This window comes from Dromiciops gliroides, chromosome 2, assembly GCF_019393635.1.
Source record: "Dromiciops gliroides isolate mDroGli1 chromosome 2, mDroGli1.pri, whole genome shotgun sequence".
NCBI classification, from domain to species: domain Eukaryota; kingdom Metazoa; phylum Chordata; class Mammalia; order Microbiotheria; family Microbiotheriidae; genus Dromiciops; species Dromiciops gliroides.
Window position 1 is genome coordinate 658,318,234 of NC_057862.1, and position 21,551 is coordinate 658,339,784.

General features: G+C 52.3%; 1 protein-coding gene across 5 annotated transcripts in view; it reads right to left on the reverse strand.

Annotated features, from left to right (window-relative positions):
• Positions 1-21,551, reverse strand: part of NDRG4 (NDRG family member 4) — a 77,710-nt gene that overhangs the window by 14,593 nt on the left and 41,566 nt on the right. For 3 of the 5 annotated variants that reach the window (XM_043989318.1, XM_043989317.1, XM_043989316.1), the window contains exons 3-4: positions 18,924-18,968; positions 2,062-2,167 (exon numbers count right to left, since the gene is read on the reverse strand). In XM_043989318.1, coding sequence (XP_043845253.1) covers positions 2,062-2,167; positions 18,924-18,968 — 151 coding nt within the window. Of the gene's footprint in view, positions 1-2,061; positions 2,168-9,075; positions 9,287-18,923; positions 18,969-21,551 lie in introns of those variants that run through there. The other 2 variants (XM_043989320.1, XM_043989319.1) reach the window with 1 other exon arrangement.

The following is a 21,551-nucleotide window of genomic DNA, read 5'->3' on the forward strand; positions in this document are numbered from 1 at the left end:
ATCCTAGCCCAGGAGGCCCTGGCACCACAGTCCTGGTCCTGGCCTCACCTTCCCAACCCTCCTTCATCCTCTGACTTTGCCTGCCAAATCTGCCTCACTCCTCACCCCAGCTCCCAGCCTCATACTGGGGATCATGGGCTTGGAACTGAAATGGACATGGCCGGGGGGGGGGGCAAGCAACGCCCTCGTTCTTTCATTTTTTTACTGATGAGGAAAACGGAGGTTCAGGTCAGCGATGTGACTTCTCCAAGGCCCCACAGATAGAGCTGAGGTTTGCCCCAAAAAGGGTCCTCTGGCTCTAAGAGGTAGAAGTGACCTCAGGGGATCCCTTAGTCCAACCACAACCAACCCTTGTATAACACCCTTAACAAGTGACCAATCAGCCTCCCCTTGGAGATCTCAAGGGGAGCCCAGTCCCTGCCAAGGCAGCCAGCTCCAGACTGTGGCATCCTGTCACCTGCCATCCTCGCTCCGGTCCCTCCCAGCGTCCTCTTGTCCTATTGTTTCCTTTGACAAAGGCCCTGTATTTCCCTCTAAATACTCCCTACTCCTCAGGCCTTAAGCCCAGAAGAGTCCTATGCTGTGTCTAACCTTGGAATAGTCTGCAAGAAAGTGAATAATAAATAACTAGTAGCATTTCATGTTGTTGTTCAGTCATTTCAGTCATGACCCTGTTTGGGGTTTTCTTGGCAAAGGCATTGGAGTGGTTTGTCATTTTCTTCTCCAGTTCATTTGACAGATGAGGAAACTGAGGCAAGCAGGGCGATGCGACTTGCCTAGGGTCATACAGCTAGTTAAGTGTCTGAGGCCAGATTTGAACTCAGGTCTTTCTAAAGTGCAGCACTACCCACTGAGCCACCCAGCCGCCCCAGGGAGAAGCCAGACTCCTTTACCAAGGCTACCAGTGGCAAGGAGCCCGACCCAGAAAGGTCCAAAGTTTAGGAAGAGCACTTGGCATGAGTTGGGGGATGGGGATGAGGGAAGGAGAGGGGCTCAGAAGATGATGAAGAATGGATATTGTAGGGTAGAGAAGGGAAGAATGGGGTGGCTAGTGAGCAAAGCATAGAGGTAGGCATAGAAAGGGCTAAAATTGAGGAGAAGGTTCAGGAATTAGGTCATCTTCAATGAAGATGCCTTATGAAGAAAGGACCCAATTGGAAGATTTGTATTAAATGATGCAGAGCCAAGAGATGGGAGGTCCTTCCCATGCTGACAGTCTCGAGACTTCTAAAGGCCACTTTTTACATGTGTCCTGGGGGACGTCTTGCTCAGGTCTAGGTCAGCCCAGGTAAGGTGTGAGGTCCCTCCAACTCTGAGATTCTGGCAGCATTTTGGTTAAAAGAAAATGTTGTGGAGAGAGCACTGTGGAGTTGGAGCCATGGAGAGAGCTGGGTTCAAATTCTACTAGCACAGACTACAGACAAATCATTTAACTTCTCACCTCGGCTCCTTCATCTATTAAAATGGGGATAAGGATCCCTGTAGTACCTTGCCTCATAGGGTTGGTGTGATACTTAAATGAGATCATGGATGAAAAATGCTTTGCAGACTTGAAAGCACTGTATAAATGTCAGGTATCATTATAAGTTTTAATTCATCTTTGGGAAACAAAAGGAGCTCAATGTCCTTCAGGCTACGCTCTATTCAAGCTCACCTCACCAGCTCCCAGAATTGTTATGAAGGTGAAAGGGAACATTGTGGATGTCCCTTCCTGGTTTTATTTCCTTCTTATGCTTTTCTGATCTGACATCGAACTGGACTCCAACCAATTGTAAAGCTGGAAAGGAACTCTGAGATCATCTGGCCCAACCTCATTTTACAGAGAAGGAAACTGAGGCCCAGGAAAGAGATGAACTGAATCAAAGTCAGTCTTTTTTTGTGTGTGTGAGGTAATTGGGGTTAAGTGACTTACCCAGGGTCACACAGCTAGTAAGTGTCAAGTGTCTGAGGTTGGACTTGAACTCAGGTCCTCCTGACTCCAGGGCCAGTGCTTTATCTACTGCGCCACCTAGCTGCCCCCAGAGGCTTTTACTGTAGCAGAAGAAGACAGGTTGTACTTACGGTTGAGCCCCACATCATGGTAGGTGAGGATGGCAGGGCGGTTTCCTTTAGGAGAGCCCCGAATCACAACATGGAGAAGGCCATACGGGGTCTCTATGTCATGTTCCTGGAAAATAAAGAGACAATTACAATTCAACCAAGCATCATACTGTACCCAAATCCCTAACTCTGTTCCTTAAGTGTTTATATTTTTTATGAACTTAACTTCTTAAATTAGGTTAATAAGTCACTATTCAGTAACCAAAACCAACTTCCCAATATACAAATTTTAAAATTTTAAATTTATACATATACATATATATATACATATATACTTTATACATACTTTATACCTATAAAAACACACACAGATTTCTGTTGTTGTTACTGTCAATAATATCCTCAGGATGCCATCTCAAGAGTAAGATCACTAGGTCAAAGGGCACAAATGACTCCATAGCTCTCCCTGCACAATGCTGTATTGATTTCGAATTTGAACCAATTTGCAGCTCTATGGTCAGTTGTTGTATCTTCATAGCCAGCATAGAATCTTAGAATTTTAAACTCAATTCAACAGTTCAGTGGGCAGAGGGTGGTATCTCAGAGTTGTTATTATTTATATTTCTCTGATGATTAGTGCTTTGAACTTTTTTTGGGTACTTACTGATGACTTGTGTGGGGTTTTTTTGGTTTTGTTTTGTTTTGTTTTGTTTTTTTTGGTGGGGGGAACAGTCTGTTCACAACTTTTGACCACTTATCTGCTTGGGAATGGAACTCACTCTTACAAATCTGTACCAATTCCTTATAGTCACAGAGTTCAGAATCTATTAGAAATGTTTATGGCAAATCTTTTCCTCCCAATCCTTTTTTCTCTTTTTTATATTGGATGCATTGTTTTTATGCCAGTAGATGAGAGCCTAGCCTAGAGTCAAGAAGACCTGAGTTCAAATCCAGCCTCAGACATGTACTAGCTGTGTGCTCCCAGGCAAGTCACTTAACTTCTGTTTGCCTCAGTTACCTCGACTGGAAAACATAATAACACCTACCTCCCAGGGTTATTGTGGGGATCAAATGAGATAATATTTGTACAAGTGCTCATTACTGTGCTATATAAAAATTTATTCCATTCCCTATTAAAAAAAATAACCAAATCCATCTATTTTTTTTTAGTGAGGCAATTGGGGTTAAGTGACTTGCCCAGGGTCACACAGCTAGTAAGTGTTAAGTGTCTGAGGCCAGATTTGAACTCAGGTACTCCTGACTCCAGGGCCGGTGCTCTATCCATTGTACCACCTAGCTGCCCCCAAATCCATCTATTTTACTTGTCTACCATTCCCTGCCCCAACTATGGGCATAAGTGCAGCCCTTACTAAGCAGAAAGAAGAAAAGCCTTCCATTCCAGACCACAGTTTGCAGCCACTGAAGAAAGCCCTGTCTGCCCGGTCATGAATCAGAACTCCAATCCAAATTATGTCAGACTCTGCTGGAGCAGCAGCCTTTGGGGACCCAAAAGGCAAATGAGCCATAAACTCAGGGAAACCAGCCAGAGCCGGACTGTTCTGGACTGAGCAAAATGCAAGGAGAACAGAAATCCATTGTAAAGGAAGAGACTCTCCCCATAGCTGCTAACGTGCTGTGGTCATTTCTTCCTCCCCTCTGTTCCCTCCCCAGCCCTGGTGAGTCTCTCTTCATGCTCCATCTCCTCTCCACCTCTTTCTTCCCGGTCCCCGAGATTACTGTACCAGATTCCTAACTGGTTTCCCTAATTTATGTCTCTTGCCCTCCCATCCATCCCCCCACAGATGTCAAGCTGGTCTTCCCGAAGTTTTCCTCACATCAAACTACTTCCCTGCTCAAACTCTTCGTTGTCTCTTAAAGGCACAGACTTCTTAGTTTTTCACCTGCGGCTGTGAACTTGGTTTAAAAAATGTTTTGTTTTTTTTAAAATAACTATATTTGAACAGTTGGTTTTCTTTATAATCCCACATATTTTATTTTATGCGTTTAAAAACATGATTCTGAGGAGCCCCTGGGCGTCACCAGACTGACTGCCCAAGGGAGGCCATGATACAAACAAGGTGAAGACCCCCTAGAATTAAGCTGATACTCAAGACTGTCACAGTGATCCTGACAACTTTCCCACGTTCTCCCCTCACTATCGCCTTTCACACATCTTCCCTCCAGCCAAATAGGACTACTCATAATTTCCCTCAACTCGTCCTAAGATGGGTGGTCTCTGTTCTGTTCCCTGGGCCTAGGATGTGCCCCCTCCCCTATATCTGATTGCCAGACTCCTATTTATTCTTCAAGGTTCAATTCCAAAAGCCACCTCCTCCAGGAAGGCTTCCTTCATTCCCCTAGCCAGTAGGTCTATAAACATTAAGTGCCTACTATGTGCCAGGCACTGTGCTAAGTGCTGGGGATACAAGAAAGGCAGAAGTCAAGTCCCGGCTCTAGTCCAATGGGGGAGACAAGATGCAAAGAAGCTGTTCACACTCAAGCGTATACAGGATCCATTGGAGATAATTCACAGCCGTGGACAAGCAAGCTGTGGACAGGATGGATGATCATGGCCTCCTCTGGACTCCCGCAAACTCTGCTTCTATACGGTACCTCCTTCCAGATGTGGGAGTTCCCTTTATCAACGCTTCCCGGCCAGGGGCAGGAGCAGAGCCCGGGTGGATAGATCTGAACAATAGCGACAGCAGTGACAGTGATGGCGGCAGCTCCAGCGTGGAGCAGGGACAGAAAGGAGAGCGTGTCACGCTGCAGCTGCCGCACAAGGGGCACCAGGCAGAAAACAGGCCAGAGCAGTGCCCCCAAAGCACCTGCCCCGTGGGAGCCACACAAGGCTCGCAGACAAACAAGATGGGGGGAAACGTCAATGAGGCCACCAGCCTGAGCCATTGCATCCCTCCAGGGCCTTGAGCCTTCTCCTTCTCCCCCTGCTCTGGAGGAAGGCAGGCTTAGAGCGAGCTGGGGATGCAGTGGGGAGAGCTCTGGGTCTGGGGTCAAGGAGATCCGAGTTCAAATCCAGCTGTGGACTCTTACTAGCTGTGTAAGTCACTTCAACCCTGTCTGCCTCAGTTTCCACAACTGTAAAACGGACATAACACTCTCACCCACCCCACCCCCCAGGGGTGGCTGTAAGGATCAAATGAGACAATAATTATAAAAGCCTGGAGGGGGCCCAGCCCACAGCAGGCCCTATAGAAATCCTCCCTTCTTTCCTCTCCTTGGGGAGAGAGGGAGAGGCCTACGTCCTCCACAGGGGACTGTTAGCAGGCCCAAACCCCTTGCCCTCCTCCACGGGGGCTCCCCCTTGTCCTGGCAGATATTCCGGGGACAAGGGACCTTGTCTGCCCTTCCTTCCCACCGGCCCCTCTGGTGATGACTCACAGGGCTTATCACAAACAACATAAACACAAAGTGGCGGGACAGCCTTGTGGGCCCGGGGCCACGGCTGCCACCTTGTGTGGGAATGTCTTTGGTCAAGGTCATCAAGCTGCGATGATGATGATGATGATGATGATGATGATGATGGTGGTGGTGATGATGTTAGGCTTAGGGATTGACCACGGGGCCTGGGCTCTGTCCTTGGCTTCAGGGGTGACACATAGGGTGACTTCTGGCAAGCCCATCCCACTGCCCACCCCCTAGCAAGCTTGACTCTCCCAGTGTGGAGAATGGTCCTACATCCATCCATGCAAGTTACAGTCCAAAGAAGGCCAGTCGAGGGGCCCGTCTGAACAGGGGCAGACAGGTTCCTAGGGTAGGTGGGTGACTCCCCCTCCCTCTGCTCCCAGCTGAGACCTTGCTGGTTCTTTCAAAGGAAGCCGTCAGCGCCCCACAGAGCAGCCTGCCCTGGCCAGGGAAAAGGCTGCCAGAGGAAGGAGAGGCCTAGGCCCTAGAGGATCATGGGATTCGGAGCTTCACGATTATCTAGCTCAGCAGATGCTGGCTTGCCCAGCCAGGCAGGGTCCCACAGGACCGGGAGAGGAAATGGCGCCCTCTGCTTCCAGATCCAGGGCTCCTTGATGTATAGGAAACACCGAGCCAACCACCACACATGATGCAAACGTTAGCTATTCTCTTCACTGACTGGTTCTTTCCTGCTAACCCAGTCCCCGGGGTGTCCTGTCTAGACTGCCTTCAAGGGATGCCAGAGGTTGGAACACCACTGGTCCACAAGGGAGCAGGGCCTGCATCGGGGCACTAAGGGGTGCGGGGGCCTTTCCTACTGAGGCATAGACGAGCCGGCCCCATTTAGTGAGGAGTCTGTCTCCGGGACCTCGGTCAGCTGTGTCACGCTCTCCCTTTGCCCATCGGTTTCTTAGACAAGTGCTCCCTGCCTCCTCTTTTCCTTCCCAAGATGGCGCTCCAGGATGGGGACACGGCCCTCTTCCTGATGGAGTGTGACAGAGCCTCAGAGCTGAAAGGCCCGCCAGGGGCCACCTCTGTTGTCACTCGGGCCTCAGAGCATCTGGACCTAGCTGTGTCTTCTCACAGACGCTGGGGGTCTCATGGAGGCCACAGCCCCAAGGGGAGCAGGGGCAGAAGCCACTATCCACAATGACCAGGACCAAGGCTCTGGGCTCCTCCGGCCTCCCCTCTCCACTCAGGCCCCTCACTGTCCCTGAACTTGGACGGAGACAATATTCCTTTACTCCACAGAACGCCTTGTAGAATGTGGCTTGAGAAAGGGTCCCCGGGCTTCACCAGACAGTCACCGTGACAGCGACAAGCTTAAGAGCCCCTGGACAGGAGGAAGAACAAGGACAGCGGAGGGGAACATGGCAACCTGGTGGAGTGGAAAGCCCTCTGGATCTGGAAGTCCTGAGTTCAAGTCTAGCCTTGCTTCTAGATATGTGCAGGAGGTGGGCCCAAGGACCTCTGAGGTCTCTCCCAGCCCTAAATTGAGGCCCCTCTGATGACTCGACACGGCTTATTCATTCTGATCACAGAATCTCTGAGTGGGAAGGAAGCTCTGTAGCCATTGAGACCAGCCAACTTGGACTCGACCAAGCACTTGCTCATGCTGTGCTGGACAAAGGGTGGGACGGCCCCCGACATGGCTCCTTAGCTCCTCGGCTCCTGCCCTGTCCAGGGCCCCAGACCCTCTTCCTCCGCTAGCTGTGGGGACGGCTTAGCATCCATTAGACAAATGGAAACAATCCTAGCCGGCTCCAGGCGCTGCCCACACAGGCTCCGGCCGGGCCCTTCCCATTGGCTCCCGGTGATGTCAGAGCCCTGCCCCATCTCCAAATGATTCCGTAGTGTTCCCTTGGGTACTGCAGCGACAGTGGGCGTGACGTCTCCTCCCCCAGGCTCTTTGACAGCCCCTGCCCGGGCGCTGGAGTTCCCATCTAGAGTCTGGGGGAGGAGTGAGGGGGGGCTGAGGTCCCTCCCCTTGCCTTCCCGGGCCCTACTCTCTCCTTTCCTCTCCTCTGGCTCTTGACCTTGAGGTGCATCCCAGCCTGCCAGGCCTCTTCAATGAGTCTACCTCCTTCCAAGGGTCTTGGGGAAGAGGCGGGGGAGAAAGATGCATGTGGTCTATTCAGCCAGGCCAGCCAGGCCGAGGGGCACAGATGGGAGGAAAGCTGAGGTCGGAGCCATCCCCATTAATAATTCAAGGCCAACCCCACCCCGCTGCAGATAGGGAGGGATCATGGCTGCTGCACAGACATCTGTCCCCGGAGACATCCACTGCCTCTCCTGCAGGCGGCCGAGGACTGAGGAGGCCTGGGGAGGGGGAGGGGGTCGAATCCCTCTGCCCTAAGGACAGCCACAGTGTCTGTGTGCAGAAGTGGTGCACCCCCCCCATACATGACGCACCCCCAGGATGCAGCTGGTCCTGGCACATGCCACGCCTCCCTAGTATCCTCCTGCCCCTCTTCACTGCGGAGAGGGCTCACGGTGCTCTGTGTCCTTCGCTGCCCTTGTCCCCTCTGGGTGCTTAATGGTTAACAGGGATGCGCCCGTTCCTGCTTCCTGCAGGCCCCGCTGCACCACTCTGTGGTCAATGTACCCATTACCCCTCTGGTCCCAAGACCCAAGTCCTGGGGAAGGGGCAGAGGGCGGGCGCTTGCTCCTGGCTGGTGCCCTTCACACACACACACACACACACACACACACACACACACACACACACACACAGAGCGGAAAGCTGTTTGCCATATTGTCTTACAGGGAAACATCAGCCATAATTTGCTAGTCATCTGCCTGGGGTGTCAAGAAGACTGCACATCAGGGAGTCCCCCTTCCAATGCCAGTTCACCCTCTGCTTTCACCTCCAGACAGTGCACATGGATGGGCAGACTTGCATGGAGGGGGTAGATACACATCCCCCCTGACCCCCTCCCCCCTGCAGCGGGAACAGCTTCTTGCAGAAACTGCTGGGCTTCTCTGTCCACTGCAGTCGGTGCCTCCCTGGGGTGGTTGGGGAGGGGGCAACTTGAAAGCAGAGTAACACGCAAAGAATTCACATGAAGACAACGGCAGCATCTCCCTCCCGTACCACTTACCCCAAACATACAAACACACACACACACACACACACCCTGCACCATCTACTCAGTGCCTGGTGATCTGAAAGACAAATTACATACATCCTCAGAGATTTCTCTGTCTCATTCCTTCTCTCTCTCTCTCTCTCTCTCTCTCTCTCTCTCTCTCTCTCTCTCTCTCTCTCTCTCTCACACACACACACACACACACACACACACACACACAGATTGAGCTTTTCTCCAGGGATGCTTCCTCTGCCCCCCACCCCCAACTCCCTTCTCCTGGGCTTGATGATATCAAGCATCCTGACCTCCCACCCTGTGCAGACGGTTGCTTGGCATGTCTCCGGCTCAGGCCGCTCTGTTGACTGGTAGAGAATGGCCCGGCCATTCCAGAAACCCCAGTAAGCTCCCCGGGACAATTGGGACGCAGCCAGTACAGGGTGCTAGCTGCCTCAGGCCTCCCCTCTTTCCCTCATATCCAAGGGGTCTGCCCAGCTCTGGGTGGGCAGGCGGACAATGTACCTACCCCATCCCAACACTCCGGCATCTTGCAGAATCTGTGGTGGGGCCGGTCCCTTGGGAGGACCCTGAGGAGAGGTGATGCTAAACGCCTTAGTCACCCGCAGCCCCAGCAGGAGTGCCCAGCTCAGACAGCAGCAGGATTGGCAGCTCTGCAGCAAAGGGTCGCCCTCTCTGCCTGTGATTTATATGCCAGCTCCAGCCCCCGACTTAATCCCTCCCCCTTCTCTGCCTTCCAGGGAGGGGGGATGCAGTCACTTGCTGAGGCGGAAGACTGCAGCTCCCTGATTGGCTGGCGAGGGAATTATTCACACTCCCATTCGCTCAAACCATCCTCTTTCCCTGGGTATTTTTTTCCCCCTTTCGTTAAAAAAAAAAAAAAATCATTACTGATGTTTTCTTCCTCCTCCATCTTCCTTCCTCCCACCATACATATGAACCAACTCAGCCACAGCCAGGGCATAGATGCACATGGACACACATGCTCACTGCCTCTTCACCAGAACACCCATTGAATACAGACACATCACACATAGAAAGCGGGGAGAGTGCATGCCAAGGCAGAGAGCCAGTCAGGTGCCCACAGGGCATCAAGGAGACCTGCTCCCTATCTGTGCCCCACTGCCCAGCTGTGTTCCTGGTGGCCCTTGATATTCAAAGTCCATCTGGACCAAGGCTATCTTCCCTGCTAATTCCGTACCCTGCCCAAAGCAGCCTCAGAGCCGGCCAGCCTCTGCCTCCCCAGAAACTGGAACATTCCGCGGGTCCAAAGAATCAGGAATCAGGGCATCGGAAAGTCCATCCCTGAATCACTAGGGTGTTATTTTCCCACTTAAATCCACAAATGTTTACTGAGTGCATACATCCTACTCAGAAAGGACTACGCGATATACTGGGCATACAAAGCCGAGACGGGATATGGCCCCTGCCCATGACAAGCCTCTGATCTAGGAGAGCCGGGCTTCGTGCTTCAGTAACCACCAGGGGCATCGCTGGGGAGGTTCAAATGGTGAGGCATGAAGAGAGAAGATTCAGGAAGGCTTCCTGGAAGAGGGGGCCTTGAGGGAGAGGAAGGACGTGGAGATCCATCCTCGGTCACTCACTACCCGTGTGACCTTGGGCCTCCATTTTCTCATCTATAAAATGGGGGGGGGTTTGGACTAGATGGCAGCAGAGGCCCCTTCCAGCACTAGGCCTATGGTCCTAAGAGCCACCAAGGTCACTGCTCAGGTAACTGGCCTCTCCCTGGGGCAGGCAGTGCTCTCCTGCAAGTCTGGGAACCTGGGACTGTCACGAGAGGGGAGGGTCCCAGCTCTGCCACTCAGCGAGAACCAGACAAGTCACTCCTGTGTGGAGGGCCTCCATCTCCCTCCTTGTCCATTTACACCCTTCACAGTGGTTTGCACACTGTCTCCCCTATTAGAATCTGAGTTTCTACCAGCGCAGGGCTGCCCATTTTCCTTCCTTTCTATCTCCAGCCCTTAGAAAGTGCTTGGCACACAGTAGGCACTTAATAGCTGCTTGTTGACTTGTAAAATAAGGGGGTTGGTCTCGGTGAGGGACTCTTCATCTGGCGACCAGGAACTCCTTTCTCAAAGATATTTTGATAGGGTATTTCAGTAGAACCGGCTCCCTTTGTAAGCTCCTGTATTTTACTTTATGTTAAACATGATTCTGGCCACAAGCCCATGGGCTTTACCAGTCAAAGGGGTCCGTGACCCAGACAAGGTGAAGAGGTTCTCTTGGGCGCTTTCCAGCTGGGACATTGGCTGCATCTGTGATGGGGTGGTGCGGTGCAGTGCGGTCCATCCCTGGTTCTTGTCAGTCGGGGCCTTGCTAATTGCCTCAGAACATTAAGTTTGATTCCTGGAGACCCAGGGACCAGACCGGGGGGAGGGGGAGGAATGCAATAAGTGCAAGAGTGGGAGAAGGGATGGGGGAGAGAGGAGGAGGGAGGGCCCAGTCAGTCCTTGTCCCTGGAGAGGCTCCGCCCTCCCCTGCACCCGCAGACTTTGCAGTACTGGCTCCAGGCTCTCGGCTGCCCTTGCTCAAGGAATCCCCGCCTCTTGCCTGGGACTGCAGACAAGCACAGCCGTAGCTGTCCACCTAGTGCGTCTGCGGATGCCCGGATGGCTCCTCGGGCAGGAAATGCGGATCTCACAGCATCCAGGCACCGGGATGCAGCTCAGAGGCACCTCGGGCTCCCCCTGGCTCGTGAGGGCGGGGGTGTTCAGCAGGGGGCCGATGGGTGGGGGTCAGAGGCTGCCTGCTCCACTCTCCCCAGAGCTAGGAAGGGTTGACACACAGCCAGATGTTAGGTGGAAGGAAGGATTGTGGGGTACAGGTGAAACCCCCCACTTACTCCCTCCCTTGTCTTCTCCCCCCACTGCTTCGTGCCCTGAAGCCTGAAGGGATCGGGAGGTTGTCTCCTGTATGGGAGAAGTCAGGGCTTCCCCAAAGCCCAGCCTGCCCCAGGCACACACACCCACCTGCCCAACACTCACAGAAAACTCTGCAACCTCCATCAGAGGCTGCTCTTATGCCCCTGCCAGCAGGGACATCTCCCCAGGACTGAGACTGGCAATGCAGTAATATAACAGAAAGGAAACAGCCTGAACTCAGTCAGGTGTGTGACCCTAGGCAAGTCACTTTCCTACCTTCAGTTTGCCCACTTGGCACACTACAACTAATACTAAGCCACACCTCCTAGGGTCACTGATAACCTTGAATCGTCCTAAAAATAAGAGCTGTTGCTAAATATTCAGCACCTGCTGCCGGGGAACCTGCTCAGGCTGGATTCTAGATGTTGCCCCTACCCTACACACACTCATCGAGGGTAACTGTGGGGGGCTCCAGAGGGGAGCAGACTTGTAAGAACCCAGCCCTACACAAGTTCAGAGCTGCAGATCACTATAACAGTGGCACTGCCTCAGTTTACACCATGGTGGAAGGTTCAGGGTGGCAAATTCCCTTCTGGAAGAGAAGAGAAAGAAAGGAGCAAGCATTTATCAAGCATCTACTATGTACCAGGCACCATGCTCAGAGTGTTACAAATATTATCTCTTTCTATCTTCACATCACCCCGATGAGGCTGGTGCTATTATCATCTCTATTTTTACAGTTGGGAAACTGAGGCAGACAGATGAAGTGACCGATGTGCTCACAGTCACAAAGCCAGGAAGGGTCCGAGGCTGGATTTGATCCTTTCTCCTTGGCTCTGGCCGTAGATGTGGTTCTTGTTTATGCCACTACTTCCTTTGAGGTCACGTGAGGACTGTCAGTCAGAAATTCAGAGTTAAGCGGAAGGCAAAGTACCTGCAAAAGAAGGCCCTGACTGGGAGCCTGGGGAGCTGGGTTTGAATCTCACCTGGGTGTGACCTCGGGCCGACCTCATCCCTGCTCTGGGTCTCAGTGGTTGGATGGATGACCTTTAAGGTCCCTGCAGCTCTGATGCCTGGGGTCTCACTGACCACACACAGAGTGTGCATTGTACCCTTGGTGCTATCTGAATGATGTCATGGGTTTTTCTCTTCAGTATGACTATTGGTGGCTCCCCTGGAGGCAAGGGCAGGGGCTTAGCCATTTTTCCCCCTGTTTCACAAGGTGTCCAGTAACTACTTGGCTAGTTAATAGAGTCTGAGAAGGTATCTCTCTCTCTCTCTCTCTCTCTCTCTCTCTCTCTCTCTCTCTCTCTCTCTCTTTCTCACATACACACACACACACACACACACACACACACACACACACACACACACACACACACCCGAACACTCTCACTCTTTATTTTGTTTCCTGTTTTCCCAAACAACCATGAGTATAGAATCAAGGGAGATAAATACTGCTCTCCATTTCTCACGCCCACCAAACACAGGCAAGAGCTGCTAAGTCTTAGCTTGGGTGGCACAGCAAATAGAAAGGTAGACTTGGAGTCAGGAAGATCTGAGTTCGAATCCAGCCTCAGACACTTACTAGCTATGTGACCCTGGGTCAGTCACTTCAGCCTCAGTTTCCTCACCTGTAAAGTAGGGATAATAATATCACCTATCGCCCAGGGTTGGATGTGCCCCAGACCCACCCACCCTAAAGTGACCCAAATTCACCAAATCTATCTGGGACCAAGGCGGCCACCTTCTGGGCACAGGCTTGGCCTTCCCTCTGTGGATTTTCTACAATTTATCCTATCTCTGGTTTGTTTGTACAGTTGTGAGCCCCGTGAGGACAGGTCTGCCTTTTCCCTTTCTTTGTGTCCCTGGTGCTTAGCACAGTGCTCGGTACACAGTAGGCTCTTAATAAATGTTTGATGATCGACTGACTACTGGGTGGCCCCAACACACAAGTGCTTCGTGGCTTAAGCATGGCCCATGTTCCCATGTTTCTAGGTTAATTTCCTTAGCAAACCTTTTTCTCAAAGAGGAAGCACAACTGATGAGGCTTGGGAGGTTTTTAGGTATAAACGTTTGATTGACTCTAAAGTCTTGATGCTCATTTGACTCCAATGTCAAAACCCTGCCATGAGACGCTTTCTCTCTTGGTCAGCAGGTCAGGCTTGGACGCTTCTCCAGACTGGGAGAAGAGAGTTCTAAGGGCAGCTGCCTGGACAATGAGACATTCTCAGGGTTGGAGGGGAGCTCAGACATCATCTAGTCTGGTCCTCTCAAAGTGGAAGAGACCTTGCAGATCACCTTCCTTGGGGCTTTAGTTTTTGTTGTTCAGATGTTTTCAGTTGCACCCAACTCTCCATGAACCGACTTGGAGTTTTCTTGGCAAAGATCCTGAAGGGGTTTGCCATTTCCTTCTCCAGCTCATTTGACTGATGAGGAAAGTGAGGCAAACAGGGTTGAGGAATTTGCCCAGGGTTGCACGGCTAATAGGTGTCTGAGGCCAGATTTGAATTTGGGTCTTCCTGATTCCAGGCCTGATGCTTTATCCACTGTACCACCTAGATGCCCCTTCACTGGGCTACAGATGAGGAAATGGAAGTTCAGAGTGACTTGTCCAATATCACACAGACAGTAGGTAGGATCGGAACCCAGATCCTGGGACTCTGAATGTAGAAGCTCTTCCTATTGTGCCACACTGTCTTCACTTAATAGATGAAGAAACTGAGGCCTAGAAAAGAAAAGTACTCCCCTCCAAGGTCATACAGGTAGAAGTAGAACCAGAATTAGATCCAGACTCCTGGTCTCCATGCCAGTGATTTCTTGCCTATATCACAAGGAGTCCCGGGGGGTGGGGGTGGGGGCAGGGCACAGAGCCCCACAAGGCAGCACTTGAGATTCTTCAGAGAATGTGGCCCCTGGCCTGGGGAAGGGGGATGGGATGGATGATGCTCCAGTATCCCTCTTTTTAATTTTTATTTATATTTTATTTTTTGTGGGGCAATGAGGGTTAAGTGACTTGCCCAGGGTCACACAGCTAGTAAGTGTTAAGTGTCTGAGGTCACATTTGAACTCAGGTCCTCCTGAATCCAGGGCCAGTGCTTTAACCACTGCACCACCTAACTGTCCCTCCAGTATCCCTCTTTTATTCCTGGCTTTGGAGTCCAGCAGTTTGGTGCCTCTGCTCCCCCAGTCCCTGGGTCTGGGTCTTTAGGTTTCAGAACCACATCTGATCTCTCCGAGATGAAGAAAGGAGAGGGTGGCCAGTCCCCTAACCTTAGTCCTAAGACTGGGTAAGTGATAAGTTAGTGGCATCTAGGTCCCCCTGGAGACCTTCACCTGTGGGCTGGAGGGCCCCAATCTAGAGGAGGCAGGGGCTGACCACAGCAGGGGGGCGGGGGCCCACATGCAAGGATGGGGCTCTGGGCCACCGTGTCATCTGTGACTCCAGGCTTCGGTAATGGTGGAAGGAGCCTGTGGTTGCCGAGTTTCTCCTGGGGAAGGTTATCAGGAGGCCCAGCCAGCCCTACCCCTTGTGCAGCAGCTCCTCCTGAGGTTGCGGCCACCTGGCATTGCTCTGCTTTGACTCCCCCGGTTCCGAAATGGGCCCTGGCGATGAGCCAAAGGCACCAAAGGGCTCAGAAGGCAGCGCCGGTTAATTGCTGAGCCCTCGTTTTCCACCCTGGCCAGGAGCCATTAGCACAAAGACGGCCTGTGTGTATAAGGCAAGCTGGAGACGCAGAAGCCTCAGGAGCTGCCGGCCTGACGTCAGGCAGTGGAGCTGAGGGAGGGATCCCAGGACATCACTACCAAGTCCCACCGAGTGGCTCACCTTGTCAGAGCCCACTGCTGCCTGCGGGGTCACGGTCTCCCTGACTTCTGCGGCTTAGAGCTGTGTCCTCGTGTCTGTCCTGGGGCGTCCCACTGGGCTGCCCACTCCCACCCTCCTCCTACACTGCCCCAGGTCCCAGATGCCAGATCGGGCCAAGGGGAGGAGGCCTTTGGGCCGTGTCATCCCTCCTTCCTGAGGACTGGGAGTCCACGGTTTAGTAGAATGGGCAGTATGGCCCCTAGCTTTAAGTGACTCCAGGGGCAGAAATCCAACTATCACCTCTATCTGCTGGTCTATTTTTTCAGAAACCTGGTGTGTGTGTGTGTCCCAAGGGTTGGAAAAAAGAGCACTAGATTTGGAGTCAAAAGACTGAGAATTGATGCCTAACTCTGCTCTGGAGGCAAGTACTCAAAGTCCCCAGGCCTCAGTTTTCCCATCTGGTCCCATGAACTGGTTTTCACACAGTAGATTCAACCTAGTGTTACAAAGAGGGCCCCCCAATTCCCCTCTCTGCCACCTTACCGCTGAGCCCCAAGAGAGCAGGTTCCTTTTCTCTTGTGACCTCAAGGGCACGGCGGGCAACGTTTCTCACCGGCATGACGGCAGCTGATGAACAAAGCTTCAAGCATCCCAGGATGAACTGCTGTACCCATTTTACCCATCTACCTTAGGAATCTAGAGCAGTGAGCTAGTGTGTGCTTCAGTGTAATAATCCTTAAGATTATTAAGATTCAGACCTCTCCAGGTTCTTGGAGCCACCTCTCAGAGTACTATCCGCTCCCCCTTATATCTGGGGAGAAAAAAGTAACCCATGGCCAGGGTTACCCACCAGCTTCTCTTGTGGCTATAGGGTTTTCCCCGACAAAGTTGCCTTTTGTGTTTTTCAGGACAGACTGAACTCTTCAGGGAGGTGCATTAAAATACGCACTGTGAGTTACTGTCTTTCCTTTAGATCCCACCTCCCCCTTCTCCCGGAAGACCTTCCGGAGCCCCAGACCCAAAAAGGCCCAAGTCCCATGAAGCTGAGGGAGCTTGTCTGGTCCACGGTGACCTCACACTAAGAACTTCTCTGGTTCTGGAGAAGGCCCATGGCCAGGGCCCCCATCAGGAATGATGGGGTGGAAAGCGCTGAGCAAGGCCCTTTCTTCAAGTGCTTAAATAATCCAGTTTATTAGTCAGAATGTTCACGCTGGGTTGGGCTCAGAGCCAGCTCCTTTCAAATGCCTGAGCCCTGTGGGCAGGAGGTCCAGGCGGGCCATGCTTAGGAGCTTAGGGCCTGAGCTTCCAAGCTGGGGATGGTGGAAGGGAGGTCGGTGTTGGCTGGTCACTGATCTGAATGTCCGTTCCCTGAGGGCAGGGGCCAGAATTCTGGCTTTTGTCCTGGTAGTATCTCCAGTGCCCGACCGTAGCTGACACTTAATCCATGCTTGCTGAATGCCTCCTTGATCACTGATCCCTCACTAACCCATCCTCCATCAGAAGACACCGGCTTCCTTTCCTTTTTATCAAGGACATACTCTCTGTGTATATACCCAACAATCTCTCAAGGGCCTTAAGTACAGATAATAACCTCAACACTCACCTTCAAGTGCTACTTGTTATCACAGACAAAAAAAAAATCAGTATCTGCGCCATCTCTTCCTGATATCTGACTCAAGTTCCCCCCTCCCTTCTCCCCCATTCTCTTGTTGCTACCACTCACCTTTTAACGTTATCTAATTTCCAATTGTTGTAATAGCATTTATATGTCAGCTTAGGGTTATTATCTCAGTGGATCCTCACAGCAACCCTGGGAGGTAAGTACTATTATCACCCCCCTTTTCTAGATGATGAACCTTGAGGCAGAGAGAAGTTAAGTGACTTCTCCAAGGTCGCAAAGCTAGTAAGGGTTTAAGTTCAGAGTGTCTGACTCCTGATCTAATATTCTACTTCGTAACAAAGCAGCCTCCTGGGTCCCACCCCTCGGTATCCCGATTTCTTTATCTCTCATTTCTCAGATCCTATTTGTGACATTTATATATGCAGACAGATCTACACATAGCTTTAAAATTTAAAAATCACTTTACAAATGCTATCCTATTGAACCCTCCAGACAACTCTGGGAGGTGGGTGCTGTTATTTTCCCCATTTGACAGATGAGGAACAGGAAGTGAGCAGTGAAGAGTCTCACCCAAGGTCACAGAGCTGGTTAGTGTCTGAGCTTTGCTGCTGATTGATGCCCTATAAGAAATCTGTGGGTGTGCAAAATGGGCTGGGGTGGGAAGGATGCTGGGTGTCGGGGTCACAAGATCTGAGATGGAGTCACACTTACTAGCTGTGTCTCCCAGGGTGAGTCACTGACTCTTTGGGACTCGGTTTCCTTATCTGTATGCTAAGGGGTCCCTGCTGGCTCTAACAGTCTGTGGATCTGCATCCCCCCCGCTGTCCTTGATCTACCACAAAACCACGCGATACAGTTTGTAATCTTTTAAGCCACCAAACCTTGAGACAGCTTATCCCCTGGGCCACAGGGCTCACCTGTCCTTCAGGAGCACAGGTGCCTAACAGTCCCCACTCCCCTGGGGACCATGCCCCCCCCCCCAACCCCGGCATCCAAATCCCTGGGACAAGGCCAGCACCAAATCAAGGACTCGCAGGGTCAGCCTGGACCTGTGGAATCACACCAGCACTAATCCGCAAGGCTGGGAAGAAAACATCAAGGTATATGGGTCTTTCCTCCCCCGCCCCTTTCTCTTATCCAAATCTAGGTTTGCTTAACCCTTTGGGGTGGTAGTATTTGGGTGCATCTTTCCCCTTGGCACCCCTAGATGGAAGATCCCAGGATGAGTCTCACCCTAGTTTAAGAAGCCCCCTGAGCTGGGAGCACCTCCTCCCCAAGCCCATGGTAGGCAGGGTCAGCAGGGTACTAGAAGGGGGGGATTTGCTAGGAAGGTAGCAGGCCTCTTTTGGGGACACAGGCTGGACAAAGCCCAGAGATGAATCCTGGGCATACCCCAGACTGGACGTCATCCCCATCCAGTGGAGAGCAGGACTGGGAAAGAGGTGGGGGGAAAGCCCCAAACCTTTTCAGGGTGAGCAGATAACCTGTCATCAAGCTAAGGAGGACAGGGTTGCCAAGACAACAGCTGCTATAGCAACAGCAGCTATTTCTGAAAATCAACCCGGTTTTCATTGGTGGAAAATGCTGATTCAGAAGACAGCTTGGCTCCCCCACCTCTGGTGAGCCCGTCCCTCTCCCCTCCACCCGAGGCATCTGCACCCCTCTCTCCTTGCCTCCTCCTGCCCTTCCCTGTCTGGGAAAGACTGATGGCCTAGCAAACCAACAAGGGCATCATTGCACACTCCTTCGAGGGAATGAGCCAGAAGGGCTGAGCTGCCCTCCCATTTTGGGCAGCTTGGATCCGAGTATGCCACCTCAGCTCCTACCCCTTCTGGGTGGGAGCCCCCCCCCACGCCCTCCCCCCCCCATTCCCAAGCTCCCCACGGGAAGGATCAGCAGAGGCGAGGGGTTGCCAGGAAGGCTGCAGCAGAGCCCAGGCCACCTGCCCATCCCTTCCCCTCCTCTAGACATTCCCAGGCCTTGCTAACCTTGGGAAGCTGGGATGAGAGAGATGTTAAGAAATGCCCCCATCCGGGTGGCCCTACCTTCCAGTCTGTATCCACTGCCGAGAGGAAAGCATCAGAGTTCTCCTGGAGAGACAACAAACAGCAGAACGGGATGTCAAGGCTCTTGCTGATTTGGGCCACCCAGAGGGGGTGGGGTCCCTTTCCTTAAACTTGGGGTGATGCTCTGAGGCAGTTAGGTGGCAAGTCCTGAGTTCAAGTCCTGTAGTGTGCCCCTGGATAAGCCCCTTACTCACTGTCTGCCTCAGTTTCCTAATCTGTAAAATGGAGATAATCAGGGCATCTCCCATACAAGGTTGTTGTGAGGATCATGCGAGTTAACCTATATTAAGCTCTCGGCAAACCTTAAAGCATTATATAAAATGCTATCTATGGGAACTGGCCTTTCTGCCTCAAATTGGGCTGACTCCATCCCCTTTCCCAGGTTGGGTGCCAAGGTAAGCTACTTCAAAGGGCTCCTTCCCTGGTGCCTACTGGTGAATATGGGGCTCTCAAAGAATGTGGGAATTCAAGTTAAGAAGACCTGAGTGTGGATCCAGACCCACTAGCTGTGTGACCCTGAGCAGATTACTTAACCTCTGTTTGCCTCAATTTCCTCATCTGTGAAATGGGGTCACGATAGCGCCTCCCTCCCAGGGGTGCTGTGAGGGATCAGATGAGGTCATATACGTTTGGTACTTTGTGAATCTAAAAGCACCATGTCAATGCTAGCTATCTTCCTCATTGTCATCAATATTCTCCTTCCTTCCTTCCGTCTCCTCTCTAGAGGCAGACATTCAGCTTCAGGGCTAGGCTGTGGAGGAGAGCGTCATCTCCGCAAAAAGTGTTCCCTGAATTGATCTGAGAGGGCAGGGAGAATGGAGAATGAGGAGGAGGAAGACTAGACTGGTGGCCCCAAAACTCTACTTTGGAGCTGACTCCAGGGAAGAGGCATCAGCTGTGGGGCCAGGGGCGGGAAGACGTTGGGTGAGCTCCACACAGCCAGGAGACAAGGTAGGCAAAGCTCTCTGTAAACCTTGATGGGCTCCTATGAGAACCTTCACTCTGGCCTCCTGGGCCTGGATCTGGCTGTGTTCTGGGCTGGGACCAGTCTCCCTGAAGAACTATAGAAACAGGAGCTCTTGGGCAAAGGATTCAGCACTTCAGACAGTGGAAACACTGGGGAGGGAAGGGGCACAGGGTAAATGTGGGCAAGGGGCTTTGGGCTGAGCTAAGCTTGGCATGCGACCGATCATCAGGGCCAGGCATGGCAGGGTGCCACAGCCAGACCCAGACAGCAAGGGTCAGAGACAGTGGCTCCTCTGGGATCTGCGTCTGTCAGGGTGACCCCCAGCTGGGAGGAATGGCTAACACTGGGGGTGAGAGTCAGGTGCTGAGGGGGAGGTCAGTGGGCTGCTGGAGCAGAGGGAAGAACCAAACGAGGAATTTTAGGGGGGAGAGATGTAAAGTCTGGCACTGGGGAGGGGCTCAAGTGGATGTGTGTCGGGCTGGGCTAAGACGGGCAGAACTCCCAGGAGCAGGGGTTGATCCCTCCACAGTCCTCTGCCCCCATCAGAGCCCACTGTGCCCACTCTGGGGTGCCCTGGGTTAAGAAGAATGCTGAGGGGCATCTAGGTGGCACAGTGAATAGAGCACCGGCCCTGGATTCAGGAGGACCTGAGTTTGAATTTGGCCTTAGACACTTAACACTTACTAGCTGTGTGACCCTGGGCAAGTCACTTAACCCCAATTGCCTCACCAAAAAAAAAAAAGAAGAAGAAGAAGAATGCTGAAAGGCCTTGAGGGCATGTCCCCAGGGCACTGGTTGAATGCTAGAGAAGACTGGGGGGGGGGCGGAGCTGCCCTGTGGAGGAGGGAGCAGCCTGGCCCTGCTCAGCTCTAGAGCTGAATGAGGCCAGAGTAATGGGTAGACGTTGCAGAGAGGCCCACTGAGTCTGGATGAGGCACCTCTCAACCATTTAAGTGGCCCCAAGTGCACCGGGCCACCCAGAGGGGTGGTGGGGTCTTTCTCCTTGGAGATCTCTCAGGCAGAGAAGCTGGAGGACCACTTGTGAGGGGTGCTGTTCTTCTTTAGCATTTGCATAGCATTCTGGGGTCTGCAAAACATTTCACAATGATCTCATGGGATCCTCACAACCAGCCTGGGAGGTAGGTGCTTTTATCATCCCCATTTCACAGATGAGGAAGCTGAGAGAGGTGAATGGGCTTATCTAGGGTCACGCAGCGAGGAAGCACTGGAGACTGAATTTGAACTCGAGTCTTCTTGATTCCAAGTCCAGTGCTCTATCATCCCCTGAATAGGCTGGAATAGAGGAGCTGATAAGGTCCCTTCCAATTCTCAAACTTTGGGATTTTGAGGGGGCAGTGACTCTTCCCAGCCCAAGGCAGACATCCTTGCCCCCCTGCTTCCGGGCCTGGCAATTGGGAAAGGCCTGGACTCACTCCCTCCTCAAACACTTCCCAGCTGTGTGGTCCCAGAAGACCTTCAAGTCATTTACGCCCCCTGGGCCTCAGTTCCCTCATCTGTAAAAGGAGGGGGTTGGCTTGAATGGCCTCTGAGGTCTCTCCAGCTCTAGACTTGGGATGCCACAATCCTTCAGGCCGGTGGCCAGCTCTTTGCTCAGACAAGGGCCGGGGGAAGCAGGGGGA